A 27997-nucleotide genomic window follows, 5' to 3' on the forward strand; every position below is an offset into this window, starting at 1 on the left:
CAGGGCCTCTTACAGAAGGTAATGCCCTCGCTGACCACATTGCCCCCCATGGGGCCTTCCATTCTACCCTTACATAAACTAAAAGGTTTCATGCTCTTACCCATACAAACCTCAAAGGCCTCCAAGCCCGATTCCCTAACACCCCTACAGCCCACCTAAAATGGATCCTAAAAACCTGTTCCTCTTGTGCCTCATTAATATATATCCCTGCATTACAAACTCTGGGTACCAACCCCCGTGTTCTGAAGGTTCTCTGGCAAATTGACATTACTCATGTCCCCCAATTCGGCTGTCAAAAATTTGTTTTCATTACGGTGGCTACTTACTCCAAATTCATTTGGGCCACTGCACAAACTCAAGAAAATTAAAAAAACTTATTGCCCACATGCTCATGACATTTGCCATTATGGGCCTCCCTCAACAGATGAAAACTGACAATGGCCCAGCCTTTGTAAGCTCAACCTTTAAAGCCTTCTGCTCCCACTGGGACATATCCCACCATACAGGAATCCCCTATAATCTCCGAGGACAAGGAATTATCTAAAGAACCCACCAAACCTTAAAAAAACAACTCACAAAACAAAAGGGAGGTAATTACCCTCCCAACATACAACTGTCTATGGCACTAGCTACCTTAAATTTATTCAACATTTCAAAAAATTCAACAGAACCCACCATAGTCCTCCACTGGAAAAAACCCGGAACCCTCCCACAGATAATGGTGAGATGGAAGGACCCTTTGGATAGACTCTGGAAGGGTCCTGACCCATTGCTAACAACGGGAAGGGGCTTTGTGTTTTTCCCCAGGATCAACCAAGGCCTATTTGGGTCCCTGCCAGAAATGTCCGACATCTCCCTGCCAACCAAGAAAATGGCCAGACTCTCCCTGACAGAAACAAAGCAACGCAGGAGAAAATGTCGCCAAGGACAGCACACAATGTCACATAGTGGGACGTCTATGACCTGGTCTCACAAGCCCAAGCGGCCTGCCCCCAAAATGCCTCGCTCTCGGTCATTCTCATGGTCGTTCTGGTTATACACCATTCTAACTCCGCTTCAGCTCAGACAGTACTCAGATGGAGGTTCTCGGTCAGGGAAACCTATGAAAAGGCTAACCAAGTCATTGGCACTGCCAACTGCCCCTTAGAGGGGTGCCAAATGGCTGTAACTATCCCCATTCAGCCCTGCTCCGCCTCCAAGCAATTAGATGCTTATGCATGCTTTCCTTTTAGAAATCTGGGTGACTGCCTATAAGACAAAGACATCTATGGCGGTTGTCAATACCAGTCTTGTCGCACAGAAAAAGCTCGAAAACAAATACAGCATTTATAGTGAATATATAGCCAAAGGAAATAAATTTGCAATAGAAATTAAGGACCCTTGGGATGACTGATGGCACACTGGAGTTTATGGCAAGCTTTACAGTAACGGGTTTGCATCATACCCCAACATTGACATACATATATCCCACCAGCTAGTGCCAGTACCACAATCAGAACAGATTAAATCACATATCCTCTCTCAAGAGGGTGAGATTAAAAAACAAATTCAAACATCCCTAACTTGGGTTCAATACATCCAATATGCCTCTGACTTTAACCGGCTTTCTTCCCATCCTAATATTTCTCAATGTTTCTTCTGCACCTCTCTCACCAGACCCCTGCTGGCAGCTGTTCCAGCTAACATCTCGATCACTGGAGGGAACACCCAGGAGATGATCACCACCGACCCCTCCCCAACATCCCCCTCTATGACCAGCTCCCTTCCTTGCCTTTTTGTTTTTCAGCACCTCTGCTTTACCCCCCACCTGTGCCTCTAACACATCTATATCCACAGCCCTATGTGCACCTCCCCGGCCCTCTTTTGGTGTAATGGCACTATAACAACTTGGATCAACCAAACTATTCCTGCCTTTTGTACGCCTGTCATTGTTAACCCCCAACTCTATCTTCTAGAAAAGGAAGAAGTGGCCAATATGATGACAACTCCCCACCAACATAAAAGAGAGGTTCATCTCCCTGCTCATCGGCCTGGGACTCACTCTGTCTACAGGATCAGTTGGACTCGTGGGGGGGGGGGGCTGGGCCACTCCTATCACTCGGCCACCGAATTTCACAGCCGGCTAGAATAAGCCATGACATCTACAATCAAGAGCCTTGAGGCCTTACAAAGCCAAATCACATCCCTGGCCAGGGTGATGCTCCAAAATCGAAGGGCCCTTGATTTGTTAACAGCTGAACAAGGGGGGACCTGCCTCTTACTGAAAGAGGAAGTTGTTTTTATATAAACAAATCTGGAACCGTTGAACAAAATGTCAAAACTCTTCAAGACCTAAAAAGAATAGCCTCCAGGTCCTCTCTGATCCAGGAGGACCCCCATGGTTTTCCAAGCCCCTCCTTGCTTGGTTCCTACCCTTATTAGGCCCCCTGCTAGCCTTATGTACCCTGCTTCTCATGACACCCTAATTCAATTTTTCAAAGGTCGCATACAGGACATCATTAAAATCACCAACAACTGAGTCCTGGTCCAGTACCAAACTATCCCTAGTACCTTCTTCAACTTTGATGATACCTCTTATAAAAGACAAAGGGGAAGAAATTGGGATAAGTTAGGAGTGCCTGGAATGTAGAGCACAGCCGCCAGGCTGGATACCTCCTTTAGAGGATGGCAGGAAACTGGCCCGCTCCATTCTAGATACACTGTCTCTTACCCAACAGCCCCCAAACAAAACTATTAAGTCTCTAATCCTTTAACCCTAACCGAGTCCCTTGTAGATCATGTGACTGGAGGACAGGACAAAGGACACGTAGCCTTAGAAGCCCCCTCCCTCTCCCCACTTGCCTGCCTGCCAGAAAACCAACCCCACCTCTTTGCCCATGAAACTTTCCTATATAAACCTCTGCTTCTGCCATAATAAACAAGGTGTCCACTGACACAGCCTCCCAGGTGTTTTCTTCCCGCTGTACTCAACGCTGCCCGAGAACAGTCTTCCAGTAGCAGTGGAGTTTGGGGTGGGGGGCAAACACCACATGGCAGCTAACAACCATCCTAACTCTAGTTCCAGTGAATCCGACGCCTTCTTCTGACATCTGTGGGCATTGCATGACACATGTGCACTTATACACATGCAGGTAATACACTCACACAAATAAAAAATAAAAATTATAAATAACAAAAAAAGACTAATTTGTGTACATCTTTGTGTGGCTTAAACAGACTTGACAGGTAGCCATCCCACTGGTGTGGTAAATACAGTTTTGTTTTACCTTACATCTAAGACTGGATGCAAGGGATTAAGAACAAAAATGATCTGTAATCCCGCCGGCACTGGCATCTGAACAGAGCACTTGCTAACTCATAGCATCCATGTTCCACTTACTTCATCTGTAAAATGGGACTTATAGAAAAATGTCTGACACCATAGTATGAGATTCTTTGTTTCAGACTGGCCCAGATTAGCTACACTTATGCAATGAATCGAACTTTAAGAATCCATAAAAACCAATTGCAATCAAGCCTGTTTAGTCTGGAAGCTGCCTGCTCCAGGACTGCTGGAAGTCAGAGGCTAAGGGAGGAAGCTGGAGGCGGCAGCACTACCAGAGAAACACTTTCATGTTTCATAGTCCCAGAACTAAGGGAGACGCAAACCATCCCTTATTTCTAAGTGCCACTGTTAAAACATTGTTTTTTTCTTCTTGTGCTGAGGATCAAACCCTGGGCCTTGAAACATGCTAACAAAAATAATAGAAGTACCTGGTCAGGTACTACATTAAGCTGAGTGCTTTTTCCTATGTTCCATGTTCAAGTCTCAGAACTCTTTGCAATGCTGATTATTGCTATTTTATAGAACTAAGTAGCATCCCTAAGTTTATACTACAGCTGAAGTATCGAAACCTAACCAACACCCAGGTGTGCCTGGATCAGATGCCTGCATTTTAAATTCATTGTGATATGGGCAAAACCACAGATGACCAATTGTCACATATTAATCAGCATGCAAATTTGGTTCTTGTGGGGGGGGGTAGAAAGAAGTATGAAAGCTGCTCTCCCTCACACCAAGACAAAGTAATTCAGAAACCATCCCAACATGGATGATATATTGGATGGCCCAAGCACCCATCTCTGTTCTAAGTTTAAAACACTTCTCAGGCTGGGACATAGCTCCACTGGTACAATGCTTATCGAACATGCGTGAAGTCCTTGATTTGATCCCTACCACTGCCTAAGCCAGATACGGTGATGCACACCTATAATCCCAGCACTCCAGAGGTGGAGACTGGAGAATCAGGTCAGAGTCATTCTCATAGTTAGCTTCAGCTGTCACCCTGACACACCTAGAGTCACCTGGGAAGAGGGAGCCTCAATTAAGGAACTTCCCCATCAGATTGCCCTGTGGGCATGTCTATGGAGCATGTTCTTAATTGCTAATTGATGTAGGAGGGCCCATCCCACTGTGGGTGGTGGTATCTCTAAGATGGTGGGCCTGGGCTATATTAAGAAAACTAGCTGAAAAGCCAGGGGAAGTGACCCAGTAAGCAACATTGGTTGCTCCATGGTCTCTGCTTCAGTATTGCTCTGGTTCTTGCCTTCAGTCCCTGCCTTGGCTTCCCTTGATGATGGATTATAACATGTAAGATGAAATAAACCCTTTCTTTCCCAAGTTGGTTTTGGTCAATGTTTTATCACAGCAACAGAATAACAAACTAGAAGTCATTCTTAGCTACAAATTGAGTTGGAGACCAGTCTGGGATACACAATACTCTTGTCTCAAAAACAAAACAAACATATAAAAACCCAGCAAAATCTTCTCAGAGTAAAGCTTTAGAGGTCTGACATTCCTGTCCTTAAGGCAGCTAATGCTAACTCAGATTAAGGATGATTCCAGATAGTCAAAACAACCCTTAATTTCTTGACCTGGAAGTACTCCCTAACACATCCTTCATGTAGAGGTATAAATACCCTAAAGCTCTTCCAACTTAGAAATACCACCACCTGCCAGAATGCTTGTGCAAAAAAGTATGTTCAAAGCTGTTTGTGAGGAGGCAATGGGGACAAGAAACATGATCATCACCTTAACATAACCAACATCAACCTAGCACTTCCTAATGCTTCTCTTTCTTCCAAGTGCTTTTTTACCCATATGAATTCATTTCATCCTCACACCAGACCTTTGAAGTAAGAACTATTTTTAATGCCACCACAGAGATAGGAAACTGAAGCCATATAGGTGAAATCAATTCACTTGCTTAAGTTCTCTGTGATAACAAGTGGCAGTTAGGACTTAAGACCAGCTATTTGGGTTCCAGACCCTGTGGTTCTCCATCATCATACTCTGCCATCTCTCAATGTGAAACCGCAAGAGATCAGCCTCTGGCACAAGCTGTGGAAAGTCCAGGAAGCTACCAAAGCAGCACTGGTCCTGTTGCTTCCATCCCTGTACCACCCTGTCAGGAGCACCACATGTCCACCCGGAGGCTCAGAGATCATGAACTCCTTACCCAACATTATCCAGCTATGTGAGAATGAACCTGGCACCCACAGTCCCACACGGCTTACAAGGGCTGCCATGGGCACTGTGACACTAGCTATTCCTTCCAGGAACTCAAGGAAGAAGACAGCTGATGAGATGATACTGAATGGTCATGGTGCCAACATTCCTGCCAGCTCTCAGGCCTGGCTTACAGTAAACATGAGATGCCAACCAGGCAGGGTGATGGGACACCTGCCCTGTTCTTGATGAATGGAATAATCTGTGTCTAAGACAGACATGCTAAGAGTTTATCTATAGCTACTAACAGGTCATTCTAGCATGTTGAGGAAATAAGAACTCACAAGGATGAACTGTGAAAATGTTCTGCCAAGCCAGAGGTAAGTCATAAAGGCAGGATTCCACTGACACAAATCACAGACAGAAACTGATTGTTGCCTACAGCTGAGGAAGCTGAAGTGATGTCAAAAGTGCTAAGAGATACAGGGTTGCTTTGATGGCGTAGGATAAAAATATTCTAGAATTGACAGTGTGATAGTTACAGAACTCTACGCCTATACCAAGAACAATTACAATGGCTACTTTAAGTGGTGTGTGGCTCTTCTCGATAAGATTGTGTGTGTCTCTGTGTGTGTGTGTGTATATATATTAAAAAACAGGAGTGATGTCCCCACACCCTGACCCCCACCTGATCCCAATTATCTGTCATACTCACTTTGATATCTTCATGGAATCATCAGCCCAGCCTCCCTGTCTTCGAGGTGGTTTCGGAGGGGGAGCCTGTATGAGAAGCCAGAATGACAGTCACTCAACATGTGTCTCCCAGCACCACGGTGCATAAGGTTCAGGGCACCTAAAGCAACAGCCAGATTACTGAGGCACTTCCCCAATAAAAATATGAAAATCACTTGTCATTTACTATGAAAATCAGGTGCCTTCATGCCTCCTGGCCGGTGTATAAGTTGGCACAGTATTCCTGGAGGACAATTTGGTAGATATTTACTGGAAGACTTAAAAATACTCAAATATTGAAGCCAGGGCCTTGCTCATACTAAGCACAGAGTCCTACCAATAAGCCACATTCCCAGTCTGCTAACTCTGTGTGTGTGTGTGTGTGTGTGTGTGTGTGTGTGTGTGTGTGTGTGTGTGTGTGTGTGTGTGTGTGTGTGTGGTATGGAGAGTTGTGTATGTGGTATGTGTGGGTGTGCATGCACACACATTTACAAGCATGTGGAAGCCTGAGGTTGACACTGGGTGTCTTTCCTCATTTGTTCTCCACCTTTACTGTTTCAGACAAAGTCTTCCACTCAACCTGAAGTTCATGATTCCGTCAGGCAGGCTGGCCAGCCAGTGAGCTTCAGGGATCTACTTGTCTTCCCGCCCCCCAAGGCTAGGATTGCAGGACCACACTAGTTACCTTGCCCAGCTTTTTAGTGGGCTCTGGGGATCTGAACTCAGGTCCTGTGCTTGCGTAGCTGACACTGGACTGAATGAGCCATCTCTCCAGTCCTGCGTATGCTTGCTGAGGCAGTAATTCTAAACCAGGACTTTATCCCAAGGAAATCAATACAGAGGAGCATAATGTCACTTTTGCATAATGAACAGTTGGAAACAACCAAAATAACCAGCAGTAAGGCATTAATTTAGACGAAAAAAATACATTTATTATTATACAAATAATGCAAAACTGCATTATAAAATAATACAAGAAAGTTCAATATACTTAATTAAAAAAAATATGTTTCAAAATAGAAGGTAAGGTTCTGATTTTGTGAAAAGATTATAAATACAAAATACTTCATGTTCATTAGCCATATTACATGACTAAGGGTTCTAATTAAAGGCAATTTAAGTTTTCCCTCCCTGTATTGTTACAACCTTTCCAATTTTTAATGAATATTTGAAATAAATTTCTATTTATACTACTTTTTATAAGGATAAAAATAATAAAATGAAGATTTAAGAGCAAGGCTTGCTCAGAGGACAGACATAAACACAACCAAACTAGTGGATTGAAAACCTCATAAAAAAAAAAAAAAAGCCCAACAACAACAAATGCTTTCTCAGCTTACTCGGCTTACTCAGCAGGAAGCACTAACCTGGAATGGGCACATTCAGAACCCGAAGTGCAGGATTCTTCCCCAGCATGGTTTAACTAAAATACCACAGAACACCAAACCACCAAATCACCTCAGTGTATAAAACAGCACAGAATGGTTCTCATTTTGAACTGCCCAGCATTCTTCCAGGACCGTTTTTCTGAAATATCAGTTTTCTTTTTCCAATAACTTCATAGAATTTAACTGTGCCTCAGTCTAGAGAGGTATTTTGATAACTGAACTAAAACAGAGATTGGCAAACTTCCTATAAAAGACTAGGTGGTATAAAGTAGTCTCTGGTGCAACTACTGAACTATGATACTGTGGAGAAACAGTTTCAGAAATAAGTGGACAAACGAGTATAGCTGAGTTTCAAAAACAAAACAACTCTAAAAACAGGCGGTGGGCCAAATCTGACAGGAAGGATGTGGTTTGCTGACCCCTGGCCTGAAATGTTGTGTCATTATGACCTCCTTTTTAAAGCCCAAAAGGACTGTTTGAAGAAAACACCCTTTCAACATGCTTGAATGCCTCTATGCTTTTGATGCAATCTTTTGCCACAGGTTTTCTTTCTGCCTCTGTAGCAGTGCCCCAGCCTGCCAAAGATGTGTTCCATTTACATACGGGACCTTTCTGCAGCATGAGCCAGAGCCTGCTAGAACTGACTGAGAAGATTCCAAGTCCTGGAATGAATATCTGCATCCCACTGAGCATTTGGGAAATTTAAGAGGCATTTTAGAAAAAAGCAATTCAGTTTTCGTCACAAGAGGCAGGCAACAGAGCTATAGGAAAGCTCTGTATGTCAATCTCAGAGACATCTCCTATGTCACTGGAGTGGGGACATCCAAAGACGTACTAAGAGACTGCACCCTTGTCACCCAGGCCACCCCAGGCTCACCCATCTGTGGGCTGGAAGAGGAAGATACATATTCTATGCCCTGTCTTTCTCTAGTCACAAGGGGCTGAATCACAATGTACTGAACCCCTTCAGAACTATCCGGACTCAGGTATGATGGCACGTGCTGTAATCTTAGCACTTAGAAGGCAGAGGCAGGAGGACTGCAAGTTTGAGATTTGCCTGGGTTACACAGTGAGACACACAAACAGTTAAGAACCAAGGAGATTCTCTGTCCCAGGAATCCAGAATTGAAGTATGGAGACAGAACTGTTCAGACAGCACTGAGCCCTCAATTACAAAGCCCAAGTAAGATCAGAGAAACCCAAGGCCATGGCAAACCAAAGCGGTGTACAGAAGCCCAGGGGCTCTTGCCATGCAAAAGGTACTGTGCTGAGCAGACAAAACTGCAATGTGAACCCACCTTGTGACCCCTTGAGATGTTTTAAACCTAAAATTTAGAGCTAGGCAATGTGGTCCACGCCTGTAATCCCAGCACTCAGGAGGCTGAGTCACAAATTCAAGGACAGACCAGACTACATGTTAAGACATTGTCTCAAAAATAAAAAAATTAGGGGCTGAATAACTGGCCCGGTAGTTAAGAGTGCTTGCTATGCAATCATGAGGCCCAGAGTTCAGATCCTAACACAAATAACAAGCTGAGTGTCCACTACAGTACACACCTCTAACCCCAGCTCTGAGAAAGGTGGAGACGGGAAGTTCATTGGGGCTTGCTGGCTTCCAGCCTAGCTGAGAAAACCTGAGCCCCAGATTCAGGGAGAGACCCTGTCTCAAAAAGTAATAGAGGGTGGCAGAGGAGGATACTTGATGCTGCCACATTCACACGTGTGCACAGGCACACACACACACACACACAGAAACACACACTCACAGAAACACACACCTCATAAACAAAGTTTTTTAAATTAAAATATAAAACAAATCAGTTTGGCCTCCACTCTCTTCCCTGTGCTCCTGGGAATAACGCCCTACACTTCTCTACCCAAGGATAAGACAATCAATCCTGTGATAATGTAATAAAGTCATAAATTGGTTGCCATGTTTTATTTGGCCACACAATTTTTTTGTTTTATGTTACTGTCTAAAATATGTAAAGTTTCCTACCTAAAAAGTCAGTTTCCAGTTCTCCTGATAAACTGGAATATCCAGTGTTAACGCCTGGGAACAAGAGCCGTCCCCGTGCAGGTAGTCCCAACTCCCCATCTCCTTCTTGCTGCTCCTATGTATTGTGTGGCTGGTTTTCCCTTGGCACAGAATTCTCTGCTCCTCTGCCTGCCAGAAAGGAGAGGTGGAGGAGGAATGGAAGCTATGCAAAGTGTTCTGAGAAAAATGGGACAGTTTATTTATTGATGGCAATGTGATCTTTTCTTACATGCAGGTGCGGGAGAGCAAAATGAAAGCATGCCCCACTTGCCCTGGTCCCACTTTACTCCCTGAGGCTGGTGCTGCTGACACCTGGGTGTGTGGCCACTACCTCTCTGCTTCAGGTATTGGGAAGGACAGAATGAACTCCATGATGGTAAAACATGGGGAGTGTCCCAGTCTGTTCAGGAGCTTTTCTAATGCTGTAAGATGCTAAGAGTTCAGAACAAGATGGGAAGGAAACAGTCTCCTGATACCACACCTGTTTTCTACTCTGGGATGTGGGTTATGATGACAGGAGGCACAGAATGACCTGGAAGGGATTTTGAATGTTTAGGCAGCATGCAAAAGTAGCTTAAATGACATAAACGTCTTTCAAAATGTAGCCTTTGAGTAATCCCTAAAAATGGAGAGGGATTAAATTGGTGACTTGATGGTCAGTACACAGAACAGTACCTGGCACACTGTGACATAACTTTCCTTTCTACCATCATTGTCACCATTATTACTAATGCTGACACAGGGAAAGCTAGACCATAGGAAAATATACAATTAAAAAAAAATCTCCTTTCAGGCTAGCCTGACCTCCTCTGTCACTGCAACTACCAATTACAAATCTCTAAGATCCTAAAGACTAAAACAATAGGCTCTATCTTCTTTAACCAAGCCCCAGTAAGCAATGGCTCCTGGGGGTGAGCCAAGAGCCCTCTCTCCTACAGGTAAACCAGCTGCAGTTCTCCTTTTCTCCATTCCAAAACGGTTCCTGCAGGTGGGAAACAAACAGCTTGCCATGTGAGTCGGTCCTCCATACCCAGTGTTTCTTTACAAATGACAGACACCTTCCAGAGCTGACATCATATTATAAAACTGTGCCTGCTGCTCTTCATTCCCCTCAAACATTCGGAGCAGGTGGGAGAGGATGCCATGCAGGAGAGTCCTTTGAACAAGTCCAGGCAAGACAACAAGGACCCTTCTGCTTCCCACTGGGGTCTTGGCAAACCTCAGGAGAGACACTGAGGCAGATAGGAGGTATATTTGTGACTTTTCTCAGTGCTGTGACAAAATACCTGAGGAAATCCACATAAAGGAAGAAGGGCTTACTTTAGCTCACAGTTTCAGGGCACAGTCCATCACATAGGGGAAGGCCCAGGGGGTGCAGGAGAGGTAGGTGGTCACAACATATCCAATCAGGAAGCAGAGAGAGATGAAAGCTGCCACTCAGCTACTTTCTCCTTTGTATTCAGTCTTGAACCCCAGCCCACAGAATGGTGCTACCCAAATTCAAAGTACTTATTCATTTAAACCTTTCTGAAAATGTCCTCATACACACACAGGTGTGTTTCCATGACTACTATAAATCCAGTCAAGTTGACAAGGTTAACTATCATAGGAGGCAAGGAGGGACAGACAGGTAGGACTTAGCTTTCTGCAAAGTTTGGACCTACACCTTCAGAGGGAGAGGTCTCCTGACTGGGAATGCAAACATTCTTGTCACAGCCCCCCCACCCCCAATGCTCTGGACTTAACTAATTCCAAGTTATAAAGGCTCTTCTTTAGAGTCTCTTCATTCCCTGGGCACTATCCTGGGTATGCTGAGACAGAAAAGGATGTCATCCTGTTCTTGTATGTTATCTGGTTCAATGAGGCCAAGAAGAGGAAAAATTCAGGTCCATGTGAAATCTTCATGAACAGACATCAGGTTGGAGCTAAAACAATGGAGGTCAAGGCCAGCATGCTCACAGGGGCACAGTGTTTCAAGGAGGCTGCCCAAGACTAAGAGATTTAGCTGGGTCTGAGAAATCCCTCAGGCACAGAGTAGCTCCAGTCAGTTTTGTACTTTTCTTGCTACCTTGGTGGTATTATGGGGCTACTTCATCCTGGGGTGTAATTAAGACTGTACTCTGACAAGCATGCACAAAGTCCACAATACACGGCTGAAGGTTGAACAGAACAGTGCAGACCCGGAAGTGCTGAGGGAAGAGTGAGGTCAAGGAGGCTTTATGGGGAAAGTGGGCTTGTCCCTGGATTGGAAAAAAGAGGTTTGGGGGTGTAGCTCAGTGGCAGAGCACTTGCCTAGCTGAGTTTGAGTCCCAGCGAGAGAGAGAGAGGATTGAGATTGATTGGGGGGGGGGGGGGGACCCAGGGGACTAGTGATACCAGAGTAGCACATACTGCTCCTGTAGAAAATGCTGCTAGTCTATTACTATCATAGTCAGAGGCCTGGGGAAAATCCTCAGGGCCTGAGCCTTCAGCATCTGTTACTTGTAATGCAATCCAAGTGGAAGGAAGGTCTGAACACACTCCAACTTCTAAAATAAGTGCAAACGATCTGTTTCAAAAGGAAGCAGATGACTGGCTTCAGTAATGCAGTTTTAAAGGTTGGCTGGTTCCTTTTTCACGGAGAGGCCATCCCCTGAATGCCTTGCTGCCCCTTTAGAAACTCTGATGACATCTAGGCACCCAGTCAACTCTGTTCCCAAGAGTCCCACACCATCTCCCCAGGGCAAGCTGAAACCCAGCACACGTCCTGGGCAGGCCACTGCTGTTACTCCTTCTAGAACCCCTGTGCTTTCCCTTCCCAGAGGTGACAGCTCAGAGGTAGGGGCCCTGAAGGGGCTGGAATGCTGCCACCAGCTCAACCATCAGAGCTCCAGCTGCAGTCACAGCCCCGGATCCCTCCCTGTCCTGTCCATTAGGTCTGGGTAGGGTCAGAGAAGACATGAATGCATGACTGATTTTTTTTTTTTTTAGATTTTATATCCCCAAGTTCTCTATAGCCACTCATTTTTAAAAAGAAAAGGGTCTGGTCTTGCTTCCTCCTTGAAAGGAGACAGTCTTAAGGCAGGCTAACATAGTTCAGACATTATTTCCCTGGAGCCCACTGACTCCAAAATTCGCCTGGTAGAGCACTTGGGAAGCTGAGCCCACTCTGTTCCAGTAGGCACTTCGGAAGAAACAGATTTGCAATTCCTGTGTTAGGGTCAGGGGAACACACTCTACAGGAGAAGAGTAAGAGCTCCAACAACCTTCAGTGCCAGAAGAGAGGGCCTGATCCTCAAATTCAAAAGTCCCAGCTTATTCTTTAAATTACTCTTCTTCTGAGATCCAGAGGCAAGGCCCCAAGACATCAGCTGGAAAAGCAATTTCTAACTTGGCTGTCTTACTGCCAGGTAACATTTCCCCAATTTTTTTTTCAAAGAAAAGTCTTAAAATACGCAACATCACAAGGGACAGAAATGAAGCCTGGTGACAGCAGACCTTGGGCATCATCCTTGTTCTCTCTTGAAAGCCGGAGTCACATCCCGAGTGTGGGAAATGAGCAGAGCTTGCTGGGGCTGCCACCGATGGGTGGAGGGGGCAGGACCCCGCATAGCTCCTAAAGAGAAGCAAAAATGTGCTGTCTCCAAAAATAAACTCAGGGCAGGAATGACTGTGAGTAAAGGGTTGAGAACACGTGACTGAGACTGCAGTCCTGAAATACCAGCATGCTACAAAAAGGAGCCTGTGAGAGGCAGAGCGCGGGAAATTCAGGAAACAGCCTCTTTATATGGTCTCATCCGAGTGGGCCAGGATTCAACGAACTGGAATTACCATGTCAGAGGGAGCCTCTAGGGCCAGACTTGTTTCTGATCTTTATATGGTTCCCCAGATTCTTAAGATGCCGACACACGAAGATGCTGCAGTGCCAAAAAAGGAGCCTTTTGAGTTTGGAGACTTCGCACACAAACTCACAGGAGCCCTGGAGAAACCCCACTCCCACTCGGCCCCCAAATGAACCAGGCTCGTCAGAGTTCTCAATCCATAGGGCAACCTGTTTTAAAAAGCCAGTTTAGGCACACACAAATTCCCAAGCACAAAGGCATTTAGTTAAGTGAGATCTAGTGCAAAGTTCACACTACCCATCTTCAGTTCAAATTTTGGTCACTGACTGAAAACAAACTTCCTTTCTCCAGCAACCTGAAAGTAGAGCTACTCTCTGCATGGGTTGCTGAGGGGGAAGATGGGAGCTCAGAGCTTAGGAATAGTGTACACCCAACAGGGGCTGGTATCCATCCTGCCACTCAGCCCTCCCGTACCATTCCACCACAGGTTTCTGCCTCCCATTCAAACCCTGGGCTTCACAGCTAAGTCATCATAGAGTTGAGTTTTCCCATAACGGGTTTAAGGTCTAGGATGGTCACAGATCATCTGAACTTTTAACTGAATGCTTGTGAGTAAAGGCGGTTCCCTCTGTGAAAAAACAGGCTGAATTGGACATATAACACATTCTATTTTATGAACAAGGAAGGAAGAAACCTGATCATAAAGCCATGGGTGAAGGAATTTGGGGGGAAGAACTGAGTGTTCTCAGGGCTCCAAAGAATTACCCTATACATTAAGTATTAGCTGCAAAGGAGCAAACGCTCCTTAATGGAGGCAGTGTTTAATGTCACCCCAGCTCAGTCATCAAGTTGAGCAGCAGTAACAATGGGATGTGGTGTGCCATCCCTTGAAGCACAAAGCATCACCCCAGAAAAATGCCCACCAAGAATGTTCTTCTGGAATCTAGTCAAGTCCTCCAATCAGCTTTCCAGCTTACTGAAAATCAGGTAAGAGAAAAATAAGCTAAATGATACCAGGAAGAAAGAATCCAACGAATCTAGAATGAGGAAACCTTATAGAGCAATTGGCCAGATCTCTTTGAAAAGCCAAAGTCATTAAGATGGTGGAGGCGGCTTAAGAGAAATAGAATGATATAAATAAAATGATATGGTTCTTGCTCTGATCCTGGATTTTTAAAAATATCTCATTATAAAAACAATTTTAGAGATAGAAAATGAGTATACCTGGGTAAAGATGATGTTAGGGAGTTGCTATACTGTTAGGATTGACAATTAATCTTCTAGGAAAATGTCACTATGAGATAAATGCTCAAGTATTTAAGTAATATATCATGTCCATAATTTGTGAATATAATTCAACAAAAACTATACATAAAACATAACCATTATTTTTAAAATATCTTATAAATTATAACTTAAACAAGTAGGGCAAAATGTTAATCACAGTTGAACCCAGTGTTGGGTGAATGCTGTTCATTGTACTTATTTTTTTCCTACTTTTCCAGATATTTCTAATTTTAATGAAAAGTTGAATCAAATAAGAAATAAACCAGAGTATAAAGTTCAGGATAATAAAAGAGCAAAAAAGCAAGGCTGGTGTGGAGGAGAAAATCACTGTGAAGGCTGTTGACGATGTATCTGCTCAATGAAAAGCAGAATTTAACAGGAAGAGACATTCTCCATTTAATGGCCAGGAATTCACAATACCACAGTCAGAAAACAACTGTCCACCGAACACATCAGTTCTCAATGACCCCTGCCATGGCTGGAAATGATAGGGAAATGTGCTTGTATTGCTATTTGGTTTTGTTGTGCAGGAGATCAACCGTGGGGCTTTAAGCACTCTACACAAGAGCTCTGTCATTGAGCTACATGCCCGAGCCTGTGTCTACAGATTAAAGCACCCCTCTGTCCCCTGCCCCAATTTATCATGGATGCTCTCTTAATTCTGAATATATGCACATAAGAAATCAGGGGGAAAGTGGGGTAGAAACACCAAGTAATCTGGCTTTGGGTCCTTGCCTTACCACTACCAGTTCCATGATCTGAGTATCTTCATGGTAGAAGACGAATCTCTTCTGTGCTACAATTCTGTGATTCTGTGGGCCTATGAAGTGCAGTATTTTGAATTCTCAGGGCAGATACCTGGACAAAACAATGAAATGTTGCGATAGAACATTTAGCATCAGTTTGAGTGTGAAGGAGATGTGAATAAAAACAGAGAAGGCCAGGCTACAGAGAAACGAGACACAGGCATTAAGACTTGTCAGAGGGCCAATCTAGACAATGAAAGAATATACTAATTTATGCTTAAGAATAATGATAGCCATCATATAAGGGAGGGTTGCTTAGCTGAGTCTCAAAGAAGGACCTACTACAGCCAAGCTTGACAGCTATGTGCACTCCATAGAGGACATGATGGTAGAAGGATGTGACAGCTACAGAAAAAAGGCACTCGGGGCCGGACCCAAGTACCCAAGAACAACAGAGACCAGATCAGTGCTTCTATCCTATTATAGAGAAGAGCTGAGAAGACAAAAACAAAGCTTATTTTTCTTTTCTTTTTTGGACACAAACTCGGATGTACCTACTGCTGATAGAAATGTCCTGTAATACAGGAGGACCAGCAAATAGCTTGGACTAACCCTGCTTCGCTGGAGAGACAGACTGGTTTACACTGACAGAAAGGTTAAGGGCAGAGGCAGGATTAGAAAGTGATGCCCAAAATAAACTATAACAGCTTGAATACCATGCCAAACTGTGCCAGGCTGAATCAACATTAATCTCCTCACTCGGAAAGTAGCTGTGTCTTTACCATGAACCACAAGACAGCCTTGTCATACCAAGTGGACTAATTTTGAAGAATGAGGGAACATACTGAAGAGGAGAGAAGTGGGGAGAAAAGGGAGGGAAGGAGCAAGCAAAGCTGTAGTTCTTTTAATATTTATTATTTTTATTTTACGTGTATGAGTGTATTGCCTACATGTGTGTAAGTGCGCCCATAGTGTGCAAGGCCCACAGAAGCCAGGAAAGGGTCTCAGATACCCTGGAACTGGAGTTGTGGATGGTTGTTAGCTGTCATGTTGGTGCTAGGAACCAAACCCAGGTCCTCTGCAAGAGCAGCCAGTGCTCCAAACTGCTGAGCCATCTATCCAGCCTCGCAAAGCTATAGTTTTAAAGGCTGCAGAGGTGGGAAGAGGGAACAAGTCTAGGTTCAAATTCTAGAAGTATCTTTTATAGCTGGCCTAGTTATCTTCATTAAGCCTGCTGTTCCTCTGTGTAAAATGAGAGAGGTCAGACGCCCCCTGTGGGTCTACTGTAAACCTGGAGCCGTCCTGCCACAAAGCAGCACTTCATGTTGTTAGTGTTGTTACTGTATTGTTTATCAAAAGCAATAATAGTGATAAAATGCAGACTTTGGAAAAATTCTTCATGCCCAGGGTTGAGACAGAGGGATGACTCTGATAGTCTGGAACCATCGTCTTTTGTGGGAGGCTGCCCTGCACAGGTTTTGTTCCAGGATCTAATTCTTATCTGCCTTAGCTGCTCCACACAGAGAGAGATTAAGAGGAAAGAAACACAGCTCTGCTAATCACTGGGACATAAACGTGATGCTCAGGATAGCCACGGTGCCTGGTGATGTTCTGGTGGCATCACACAATGTCACGCAGCTGTCTGCTCTGAGTCGCTTCTGGGATATGGCTGCCAGCAGTTTTTGAAGAGGCTGAACTAAAGAGAACAGATTTCAGTCCTGAAAATCATGCTTAAAATTCATCCTGGATTCCCCCATCTTGAACAGCATCACTGAATTACATCCCTGGGGTCATCCTAAAATCAGCTCTTTCCTCGTCCTCTTCTTGAGTCCACATACCTTCCAGACGCTGACAAAGACGTGCCCGGTTCCCCCATAGTTTTTGCCATTTAGCCAACATAAACATTCTTTTCAACTTTCATCATAAATCAAAACCTATACATTTTTGTCATTCTCTGCACTCTTTTCCACTTGTTCAAATTAATCCAGCATGTGTGTAGCGAGGCATGTGTGTGATGCTGAGGGTGTGAATTCCCAGCCCTCTAAGAAGCCACCCTCCTGGCACCTGTGACTTCATGGCTTAGTGTAAGCATAGTCTAGACTTGCTCCCTCAACCAAATCCAGAGTAGAATTACTTGGAGCGAATTGAGAGCAGAAGCCAGCTCGAAGAAACCTGAGCTCTTGCATGGCCCCTCAAGAGTGAGGATGGAAAAGTGGGGGTAGCTCCATGGAGCTAGTGATCCCCGGGCTGGCGGCCCCATTATGTGTGACCTAGAGAAGAACGTCCAGATCCACCCTCTATTCTTTCACATCGTGGGGACTCCAGGGACAGCAGGTCCTGAGAACCTGAAAGGAAAACTGTCAGCACAGAACACTGTGATGGCAATTAGCACATTTTGAGACGACCACTACCCACCATTTCAAAAGTGGCCCCTGGGATCCTAAAAAGTCTTTGTAGACTATTAGAACTATTCCCCAAACTTCTGGATTTCATGCACTGTCAAACAACAAAATTTTATATACAGGGGGAGGGGGTTGGGATGTGGTTAGAAGTACGAGGTTAGTAATTTTTAATTTTGTTAAAAATCATTTTTAATGCTGAGTGCAGAGGCACACATCTTTGATCCCAGCACTTGGGAAGCAGAGGCAGGCATGTCTCTTTGAGTTCAAGGCCAGCCTCATCTACATAGAGAGTTCTAGGGCAGCTGGGGCTATAGGGAGACCCTGTCTCAAAAAGACCAAAAAAAAAAAAAAAATCATTTTTAACAACCATCATTTTCTCTGACTACCATTTAAAGAAATGTTTCTATATGATCTACCTAAATTATAAGGGACACAAACCAAGACAAGGAATTGTTCTTAACACTGAATAAATTTGGTTTCTGGAAAACCTATAGCATTGCTACTTGGTTTTCTCACCGTGGTAAAAACTTCCTCATATTCCAGTATTGAAACATGCTGTTGTCTCTTTTTCTGCTCAGCAGTCAAAGTTCAAGGTTAAGTTCTCAGGCTCTCTTCCCACACTTTCTTTTTTGCTCACCAGGTCAGAAGACGGTTTCAGATCTCCTGGAGCTGAGTTACAGGTGTTTGTGAGACATCTGATTTGGGTACTAGGAACTGAACTCCAGTTTTCTAGAAAAGCAACAAGTGCTCTGAACTGCTGAGCCATCTCTCCAGCCCCTTCCTACCCTTTCTCAAACAAGGCAGAATGAAAGCCAGCTTAGCTACCACTCCCAGGTGACAATGGACTGTCACAAAGGCATAGCCAAATGTAGTCACTTAATTCATCAATTTTACTACTCAGTATAAGGCTCTACAGGAAGCCCTCCTGCCATTAAAATAGCACACCACCAAACTTAGGACTTTTTAGATTAACTTTGCAAAGAGCTACACAAGTTTAGTGATCTGCAGATAATTCAACTATCCATTAAAACAAAACAAAACAAAACAAAAACTTCTAGAAGGTTAGTATAATCCAAGTTTCTATAACCTATAATCACAATGTCTAATATAGACATGTTAAACATAATCCATAATCAAAATAAAAAGTGGTGGAAAAAGGCTGGGCATGGTGGCACACATCTTTAATCCAGGCACTCAGAAGGCAGAGGCAGGGGGATCTCTGTGAGATCTCTGGTCTACATAGTGAATTCCAGGCCAGCTGGGACTACAGGGAGACCCTGGTCTCCAAAAACAAAACAAAGTAACACATACACACAATATGATTATACACAAAAAGTCAATGGAAGAATTAAGATGGGACATAAAAACTGTCTCACGTATAGTCTACACATGTAATAGTTATTATTACACTAGAAATGTTTCAGTCTGGCACTAATGACATTCAGCCTTGGTTACGAGCCTTCTCCTGTGAAGTATCAGCACTAAAAGAATCTTACTATCATCCTGCTCTTCAGGAATTACTGGCAGGCCCAGGATGAAGAGATGTGGCCTAGCTATCGGTCTCACTGAGGTTTCTAGTCAGCAGCTCATGGTTCCAAAGCAGACTTGATCCTCTCCATTCTCTCCAGCTTGTGTCTCTCCTGGCTCCCCATTAACCCCAGACTTTGTTCCTCTAACAGCTCTTTCAAGTAGAATCTGCGCCATCTTTAAAACTCCACACCTGAGACCTAAGAGAAAGCCTTCGCCTCTAGATCCCAACTCCTGCAAATGATTACAAAGCAATGGAGCTCATACTATTCAGCTATATCAAGCCTCTTTTATTCTCCATCCTTGTCACTAGCAATTAACTGCCTGAGTATACACTGATTATGCTAGTTAGCTTTTCGTGTCAGTTTGATACAACTTAGAGTCACCTGCGAACAGGGAACCTCAATTGAGGAATTTCTTAGATCAGACTGACCTGTGGTCATGTCTATGAGAGATTATTTTGATAGATGATTGATGTGGAAGGATCCAGCCCACTATGAGTGGCACCATCCTTAGGCAGGTAGGCCTGGGCTGTATGAAGAAGCCTGAACCATAGAAGCCAGTAAACAGTGTTCCACCTTGGTTCCTACCCTCAATAACTTCCCTCAGTGACAGACTGTGACCTGGAAGTGTGGGATGAAATAAACCCTTTCCTCCCCAAGTTGCTTTTAGTCCAAGTGTTTTATCACAGCAACAAAAACTAACTAATACACTGATAAGAAATCAGGACATTTGGCTTGCTCTCCATTACCAGACTCATTTTAAGGGAGTCATCTCATGTGTAGCCTTATAGCTCCCTGAGTCTTTAAGCGGACAATGACCTTGCTACTTTTTCAAACCCCAGTTATAACCTGAAACTATTCCATATCCTAAAACTATTCTGAAATATCTACTACAAACTTTAACTTCATTGATAAACTCTCTTTTAAAAAATTTAAATACAAAAGAGACAATTTTTTTTTAAGTTAATAATGTGAGTGGTTATGTGGATATCAGAAACTGTAAAAACAGCCTGGGAATGCCTGAAGCTTGGGAACACTGACTTGGCTCTGCCACATCATTTGCTCCAACCGCCTCCACGGATCTCCCTGCCAACATGCTTGCTCTCCTTTCTAAACTATTCTCCAACATAGCTGCCAGATTTATCTTCCTAGACAAGTCAATAATGTCTTTCTCTGCTTCAAAATCTTTGTGGGCATCCTACAGCACACAAATAAGCCCCAATTTTTCTACCTCAGTCCAAACATACTACAGTACTCCCAATATCCTTCTCTTCTTCCCTCGCATTAGCAGATTCCTACTCATTCATGTCTACCCAGCTCAAGAGACAGTTCCTTTCGAGGCCTTGCTAACTCCCAGGGTAGGCAGTGCTGCTTCTGTGATCCCAGGCTGTAACTTCCCCATCCTAATCACTTGTCTAAGTGCGTAGTTCTCCAACTAGAATACAATGTTATTGTGATTATTTTTATAATGGCAAGTTCATACGAAATGTAGGATAAATAAATGAATAAAATTCTACTTAGAAATGTCTCTCTCTATAAATATGACTGGCAAGATGGCTCAGTGGGTAAAGGCACTTACTTGCCAAGCTTGACAATCTGAGGTCGACTCCTAGCACCCACATGGTGAAAAGAAGAGAATCAACTCCCCCAAGTTGTCTTTTGACCTCCACAAGCACACCATGGCATGCATGCACCCACACCCCCACACCCCCGAAAACAAATACTTATATATATATTTTTTTCTAAGTCTATATATAAGACTAATATATATGTGTGTGTATATATATATATATATATATTTTTCCATATATATATGGAAGGCTGGGCAAAAGGAGACATGGGGAACTCAACTCTCCATAATCACTGGTTAAGAGGAAACCAGAAAGGGATGCAGGAAAAAGAGAAAAGGGAAGAAGGAAAAACAAAGGGAGGCCCTGAAAGACAAGAAAGAGAGATGCTGGGAAGAGACAGGAGGCCTTCTCATTTGATGGTGAATGTACACGTCAAGAGTCTACTTACTGGATTCTTCCAGCAGGTTCTTACTGAACCCACTCAGTGTGTGGCTCTGACCAGCCATGCATCACACTCTCTCAGACTGCTCCTCAGAAACTGCAGGCACCTGTTATTGCCAAATCCAGTGGACTGCCTTCCTGGACCTACTGAGGTTATCAAACACTGCTGTGCTGGATAGCTTTAGTGTCAACTTGACACACCTGAGTTGAGGAAGCCTCAATTGGGGAATTGCCTCTATTGGACTAGCCTGTGGCCATGTCTGTGGGGCATTTTCTTGATTGTTGAGTAATGTGGGAGGGCCCAGCCCACTGTGGGTAGTGCCACCCCTGGGCAGGTGGGCCTGTGTTGGATAAGAGAACAAGCTGAGCAGGGGCCAGGGGAACAAGCCAATAAGCAGTGTTCCTCCATGGCCTGTGCGCCAGCTCCTGCCTCCAGGTTCCTGCCCTGAGTTCCTACCTTGGGCTCACTGATGAACTGCAACCTGGGAGATGTAAGCTGAATAAACCCTTTCCTCCCCAAGTTGGTAGTGGTCAGAGTCCCTGAGTTTCTACCTTGGGCTCCGGGATGAACTGTGACCCAGGAGATGTAAGCTGAATAAACCCTTTCCTCCCCAAGTTGGTAGTGGTCAAAGTATTTTGTCACAGCAATGAAGAAACAAACAGAACAACTGCTAATCCCTTTGTCCTCCATGACACTCTTGCTTACCTTGGCTTGTGCACACCCTGGGTGCCTGCTTTTCTCCTCTCTGAGTACTGCTCAATTACTTTATGTAGACTATGGCTTGCCTGTGTGTTCTTTAACTGTGGGTATGCTGCAGCCTCTGCCTGTTCCTCAGCTTCTGTGAGAAGCCTCTTCTGACTCTACAAACTTTCATTGAGAATGTGCCTTCCATTCACCACCTGAATGCTAAGGATGTTGGCCCAGAGCTTGGCACACCCAAGTACCATACCCAGGTGCCCCCTGAACATCTAAATTGACACTGACATGCTCCTAATTGAACACGAATCCCTCCTATGCTTTGTCCTTGTTCCTTTAACCAGAACTGAGGACCAACCAAGAGCCAGGGCCAGAGGAAGCAGAACAGGAACCTTTGGCGCTTTCTATTGGTGGGGGAAACAGGCCTAAATAATTACACAAATTACAGATAAACACTGTGATAGAGTAAACGTCAAAGAACATTGTAATAGTAAGGTGACCTACCTTAAGTAGGGGAATATTTTTGAAGGACTGATATTCAATCTGAACCCAAAAGATAAGTGGGAATCAGTCTAGCGAAGAATAAGGATATAGGACTGGGGAGATGGTTCAGTGGTTAAGGCTGCCTGCTATACAAGCCTGAGTTTGAATCCCCAGCACCCACATATTAATAAAATCCAGGCATGGCTGTGTATGCCTATAACCCCAGTGTTGGGGGTGGAGACAGGCAGATTCTGGGAGCTCACTGGATGGTCAGCCTAGTCAAGCTGCTAAGCTTTGGATTCAATGAGACCCTATCTCAAGGGAATAAGACCTGGAGTGACAGGGGACAGCACCTGATATCCCCCTCTGGTCTCTGCATGGGCATGTGCACCTGTGAACACACACCCACACATTATACACACAAATAGGGGTCTATAGTCTAGGTAACTATTCTAGTCTATGGAATGATAGCATTCTAGGGAGCTAAACAGAGAACTTCATACACCAAGTCAAGAGTTCGGCTCTACAACAGGTGACAGCTATAAAGGAGGCTAGAGATACATAGGAAGACCAAATCACACACGGTCAAGTTTGTTTGGGGTTTTTTGTTGTTGTTTTGAGACAGGATCTTGCTATGTATATCTGACTGGCTTAGAACTGACTACATAGATCAGGCTGACCTCAAACTTAAAGCATTTCCTGCCTCAGCCTCTTGAGATTACAGGTGTGAGCTACAACACTCAGTTACAATTTGGGGTGTTTTTGTTGTTTTTTTTAAAAATTTTAAGTACAATGGGTATCTATTAAGGAAAAAGAAAAGCTTTTTACTGTGCTGGGATGTAGCCCAGGGCTTACACATACTGAACTGCTCTTCAAGCTCCACTAAAGGCTTTTGAATATGAAACTGATGTGATGTTGACAGAACTCCTCTAGCTGAACTGCAGGGTTGTGAGGACACCAGGGGAAAGATCAGATGAGGCAACTCCCACCCAATCTAGGTGAGACGAGACAGCAGTGGCTTAAACCACTTCTCTAATTCCATTTTTTTTTTTTCCTTAATAGAACACTATTTGGAGCCAGGGATTCTGTGAAGTCTTTGCTTTGGAATCCTTGCCTAAACAGTCAATTCTCATTATAACACAAGTACTATTACCATGAAAATTTTCACAAACTGACAAAAGATTTCTGAACATGATTCAGTAGGTCTACTTACTCCAAACAGGAATCTACTTACTCCTGTCTTACAACAAAGGCTCCAATTCTTGAGCACAGTCAGGCTTTCTTGACCAGTTAACACAAATACATGCTGAGACGTGTAATGGTAAAGTAGCTGGTTTCAAATCCAAAGCCATGGTGACCAACATTCCACTCCCTGTACAGCAGTCTACTCCAAAGACAAACCCAACTCGCCCCGCTCTCTCCCTGCCTCCAGAGCACATGCTGCTCTCTCTACATGGGACATGCTGCCCATTCTTCTCTTTTGTTAGCTGAGCTCAGCTCAAACACAGCTTCTCACTGGACAGCTTTTCTGGATGGCCCTGAGATAAGCAGGCTCACTGTGGGTACCCCCCTATCTCTCCATGTTCACCTCCACTGGTTGCTAACTTCTTTGCAGGCTCCCAGATCAAAGTTCTAGAAGACAGGGACCACGTGGGGCTTATCACTGACTGTACAATGCCTGGCACACAGAAAGCTATTGATCAAGTTTTATATAAGCGAAAAATGAAGCTGGGGAGATGGCTCAGTCAGGAAAGTGCCTACCACACTTTTCACTTAGGGCCACTGAGATCACCAAGAACATGCCTGTCTTCCTCATGGTCTACACATATGCCCATGGACTGCCAACTTCTAGACAGAGCATCGGGTGTAGGCAGAAGCACTTGCAGAGACGACAAAGTCTCAAGTGACAGAGGACTTTCTCTAAAAAGAGATTCCTTATCCAAAACCCACACCCAGGTCCAGTGAGTTCTATGAAATATGCACACCTCTGAATCTTGAACAGAAGTGCAAATTTAGGAAAAACGATAACATGTTCTAATTCTCATGACTCAGATGTCAATAATGGCTGGCACGTGTCAGACACTATTCTAGGAACCTATACACTCTCTTAATCCTCCAGTAACCTTGTGAGATAAGTACTACTATTATCTCTGTTCAACAGATGAGGAATCAGGCTTAGCATGATCAAATAACTTGCTTAGGAGATACACCTAGTAATTGGCAGAGCTGGGATTAGACAAAATGATAATCCTCACTATTTTTTCAGATAAATAATGAAAACAGATGACTTATTGACATACTAGGCTAAGTTCTCAATATATATCTCTGACTTAACCCCTCCCACGGATGGGAAGGGAATCTAAAAGTATTTGTTGAGCACTCTTCATCCTGGGACCTGAATAAAGCCAACAATAAGACAGTGCACTGTCCTGGGGTACCCAAAGAGTTCTACACCAAAGTGAGAGCCAGGGTGAAGACTCTCCAAGACCCTGACATGACATTCCCACCCACGTGGGAGCCAGCCACAGGGATGGGTCAATCATGTACATCTGCCCACCCGGAGGGAGAGTTCAAAACCCAGGCATGCAAAGCATGACATAAATATCAAGTGTGGAAAACGCATTCCTTGTGAACAGCTCCACATCAAATTCCCCGCATCCCTCTTCAGCAACGTTATCAGAGGCATCATTCGACCCAGCCGATTGGAGGGAGGCTACGAAAAAGGCTGAAAAATGTGACCAATCATGAGAGCTATTTTTGTGAGAAAGGAGAAAAAAATGTCACCAAAAAGGGTCAGCAGATAACCCTATTGGGCTGAAAATAACCACCCAGCTGGCAGACCAGTCAGGGAACAAGCAGAGGGCGAGGGACGTAATGCAAAGTGCCCAGGGAGCTCTGGCTGAGTGAGGCGGCTGGGGCATGAGGAAACTGGCCTAATTTGGGAACATGAGTCCAGCAGCATTTTTCAGATTCCTGGGTGAGATCCTGGGTAACGCTCAGTTCTGCATCCTTGGAGGAACACTGAGGGCATGGGGGCGGGGGTGGGGAGAGGAACAGCTGTGACTCAAACTTTTGCTCTCCACAGCCGGGTAAATAAGGGTGACCAAAGGAAGACTCACTCTCTCCACAGAAGATTCCAGGGGGATAATCCCCAGTCTCTTTGCTCTCTCCTAAAGCCTTCTATTCATAGGGAGGTCTGTGCACCCACCTGCAGGGCAGGTAGGACAGGAAGCAGTTAAGCAGCTGGTATGATCAGAGATTAGCTAAAGGCTCTGAATTAGTTACCCCACCTCCCAAGTCCGGATGTCCTCACAGGAGGAGGAGATAACAGCACTTACTGTTTGAGGCTTCACCAGGAATGCTGCATGGGATCAAGACAGGTAGTGGCAACTGTTCCAACATATGCTCTGATTTCTAGCTACAAAATAAAGCTCAGGCCAAAAGAAGTATTATATAAGCAAGTGAGAAACACTCATCCAAAAGATAAAACAGCCTTCGAGAGTTCTGCCAAAAATTACTTTTGCCCAAACTCAGTGTAACGTAACTAGATGGCCCAGGTCTTTTCTTAAGAGTTGTGTAAGAACAGAATCTTTTGAATCAGCAGAATTGCTTGCTCAGGCAGACACCCATATTTAACTCTCCCAGCTGCTTTCCTCAGAGATAGCAGACAAGCAGACATACTGTAAGCTACCTTCCAGCAAAATCCTCCCCTAATTTAAATTACTGACAATCTGAATTGCTAACTAAACTACACATCTGATCCAAGCCTGATTTGTGACGGGCACAAACACACACACACCAAAGGCAATCATAAGTTCTCCTAGTGCTTGCCATTTCTTAGGGGTTCCATCTGCTAGACACGGAGCTACCTTTATAAACATCATCCAATCTGATCTTCATGGCAGCCCTAAAGAGTATGGCAAAACTCCAGGGAGCTGAGATGACTCAGTCAGTAAAGTGCCTGCCATACAAGCAAGAGGAGGGTCCGTGTTCAATCCCCAGCACCCATTGTACAAGCCAGGTGCAGTGTCCCAAGTTGAGTCTGTAAACCACAGAGTCTGGGGTAAGGAGAGAGGGGCCAATCCCTGGAGCTCACTGACCAGTCAACCTAGATGAACTGATGAGCCCAAGGTTCAGTGACAGACCATGTCTCAAAAACATCTCAGAAGATAAAGTGAAACATGACTGAGGAAGATACCTGACACTGACCTGTGGCCACCATGTCCCACACTCACCACACACACAGAATCTGACATAACTTCAATGGCTCCAAGCTAGTAAAACACACAATGAGTTATTTTCCTGATAATTCAGGAAAATCAGGCAGTTGGTTCCTTTGAAATCTAAAGAATGGTCAAGCAAATCAAAGACTTTTCCTCTTCTCTCAATATGGGCCAAATACTTTCAATACCTGTTGAGCACACGCTCAACACAGGGAGAAACCCCTAAGTGGAGACAGAAACAGCCAGGAGACTACAAGGACAAAGTTCACAGAGAACTCACTCAGGTACACTGGGACACAGGATACGTTTTCACTGAACCCAACATAACTGTAAATTAAGCAACTGGAGAGGAATGTGGAGAGGGTTAGCCACAAAAAATAATTCTTTTCTTATCCAAATCTATTAAAAAAATTTTGTTAAAGTTCTATTTTTTATTTATTTTTATTAGCATTGCTTAAAAAAAATAACATGATCACATTTAAAAACTTTGTATAGGTTGAAGATTTTGGAAGGGAAATGAATGTCAAACTCACATTACAGCAACAGTGAAAATTTTCATTGTATTATTAAAGCTTGGTAGTACAGTTTTATCAGTAAACAATACTCAAAATTTATAGTAGACACATAGAATTGCAAGTTTATGTTCTAATATACAATTACATATTGTTAGTTTGAGAGTTTATTAGCTATTAAAGTACTTTTAAAAATTTAGCTTCCCAGACTGTGATCTCCAGAAGTTCAATTAGGTGATTTACATTTCCCATAAAGCACAGGCTAAGGTACACTGGGGCTATAGAGGAGTTATAAAAAATGATGGAAAACCTCTTGGTGTCTGGAGATAGGAGAGGTCCAACATCAAGGCCTGGATGCCCAGGACCATGTGTGGAGCCAAGACCACAGCTGGCCATCAAGGGAGGTGGGAGGTCCATTCTAAAGAATCAGTCCTCCCAAGACTAGAATCTGAAAATGACACAAACCTCCCTGTCCCCAGCATAAGCCCAACACAGAGACAAAGTCACCGAATGTACAACCTAGCTCCTTGGGTGTGGGGGGCTGTAGGGAGTGCAGCCACTCAGAGAAGGATAAAACTGCTGCCCTCCATCCTCCAATCTGCTCCTCCATCAGCGGGAGGAATATGGCTCACAGTGGGA

The 27997-nt window shown here is 44.2% G+C and overlaps 1 protein-coding gene across 2 annotated transcripts in view; it reads right to left on the reverse strand.

The window, feature by feature from the left end:
• Window positions 1-27997, reverse strand: part of Ift43 (intraflagellar transport 43) — a 103730-nt gene that overhangs the window by 65681 nt on the left and 10052 nt on the right. For both annotated transcript variants that reach the window (XM_008840242.3, XM_008840233.3), the window contains exon 3: window positions 6204-6268. In XM_008840242.3, coding sequence (XP_008838464.2) covers window positions 6204-6268 — 65 coding nt within the window. The remainder of the gene's footprint in view (window positions 1-6203; window positions 6269-27997) is intronic.

Source organism: Nannospalax galili, unplaced genomic scaffold, assembly GCF_000622305.1.
Source record: "Nannospalax galili isolate Female #2095 unplaced genomic scaffold, S.galili_v1.0 scaffold330, whole genome shotgun sequence".
In the NCBI taxonomy this organism is placed as follows: domain Eukaryota; kingdom Metazoa; phylum Chordata; class Mammalia; order Rodentia; family Spalacidae; genus Nannospalax; species Nannospalax galili.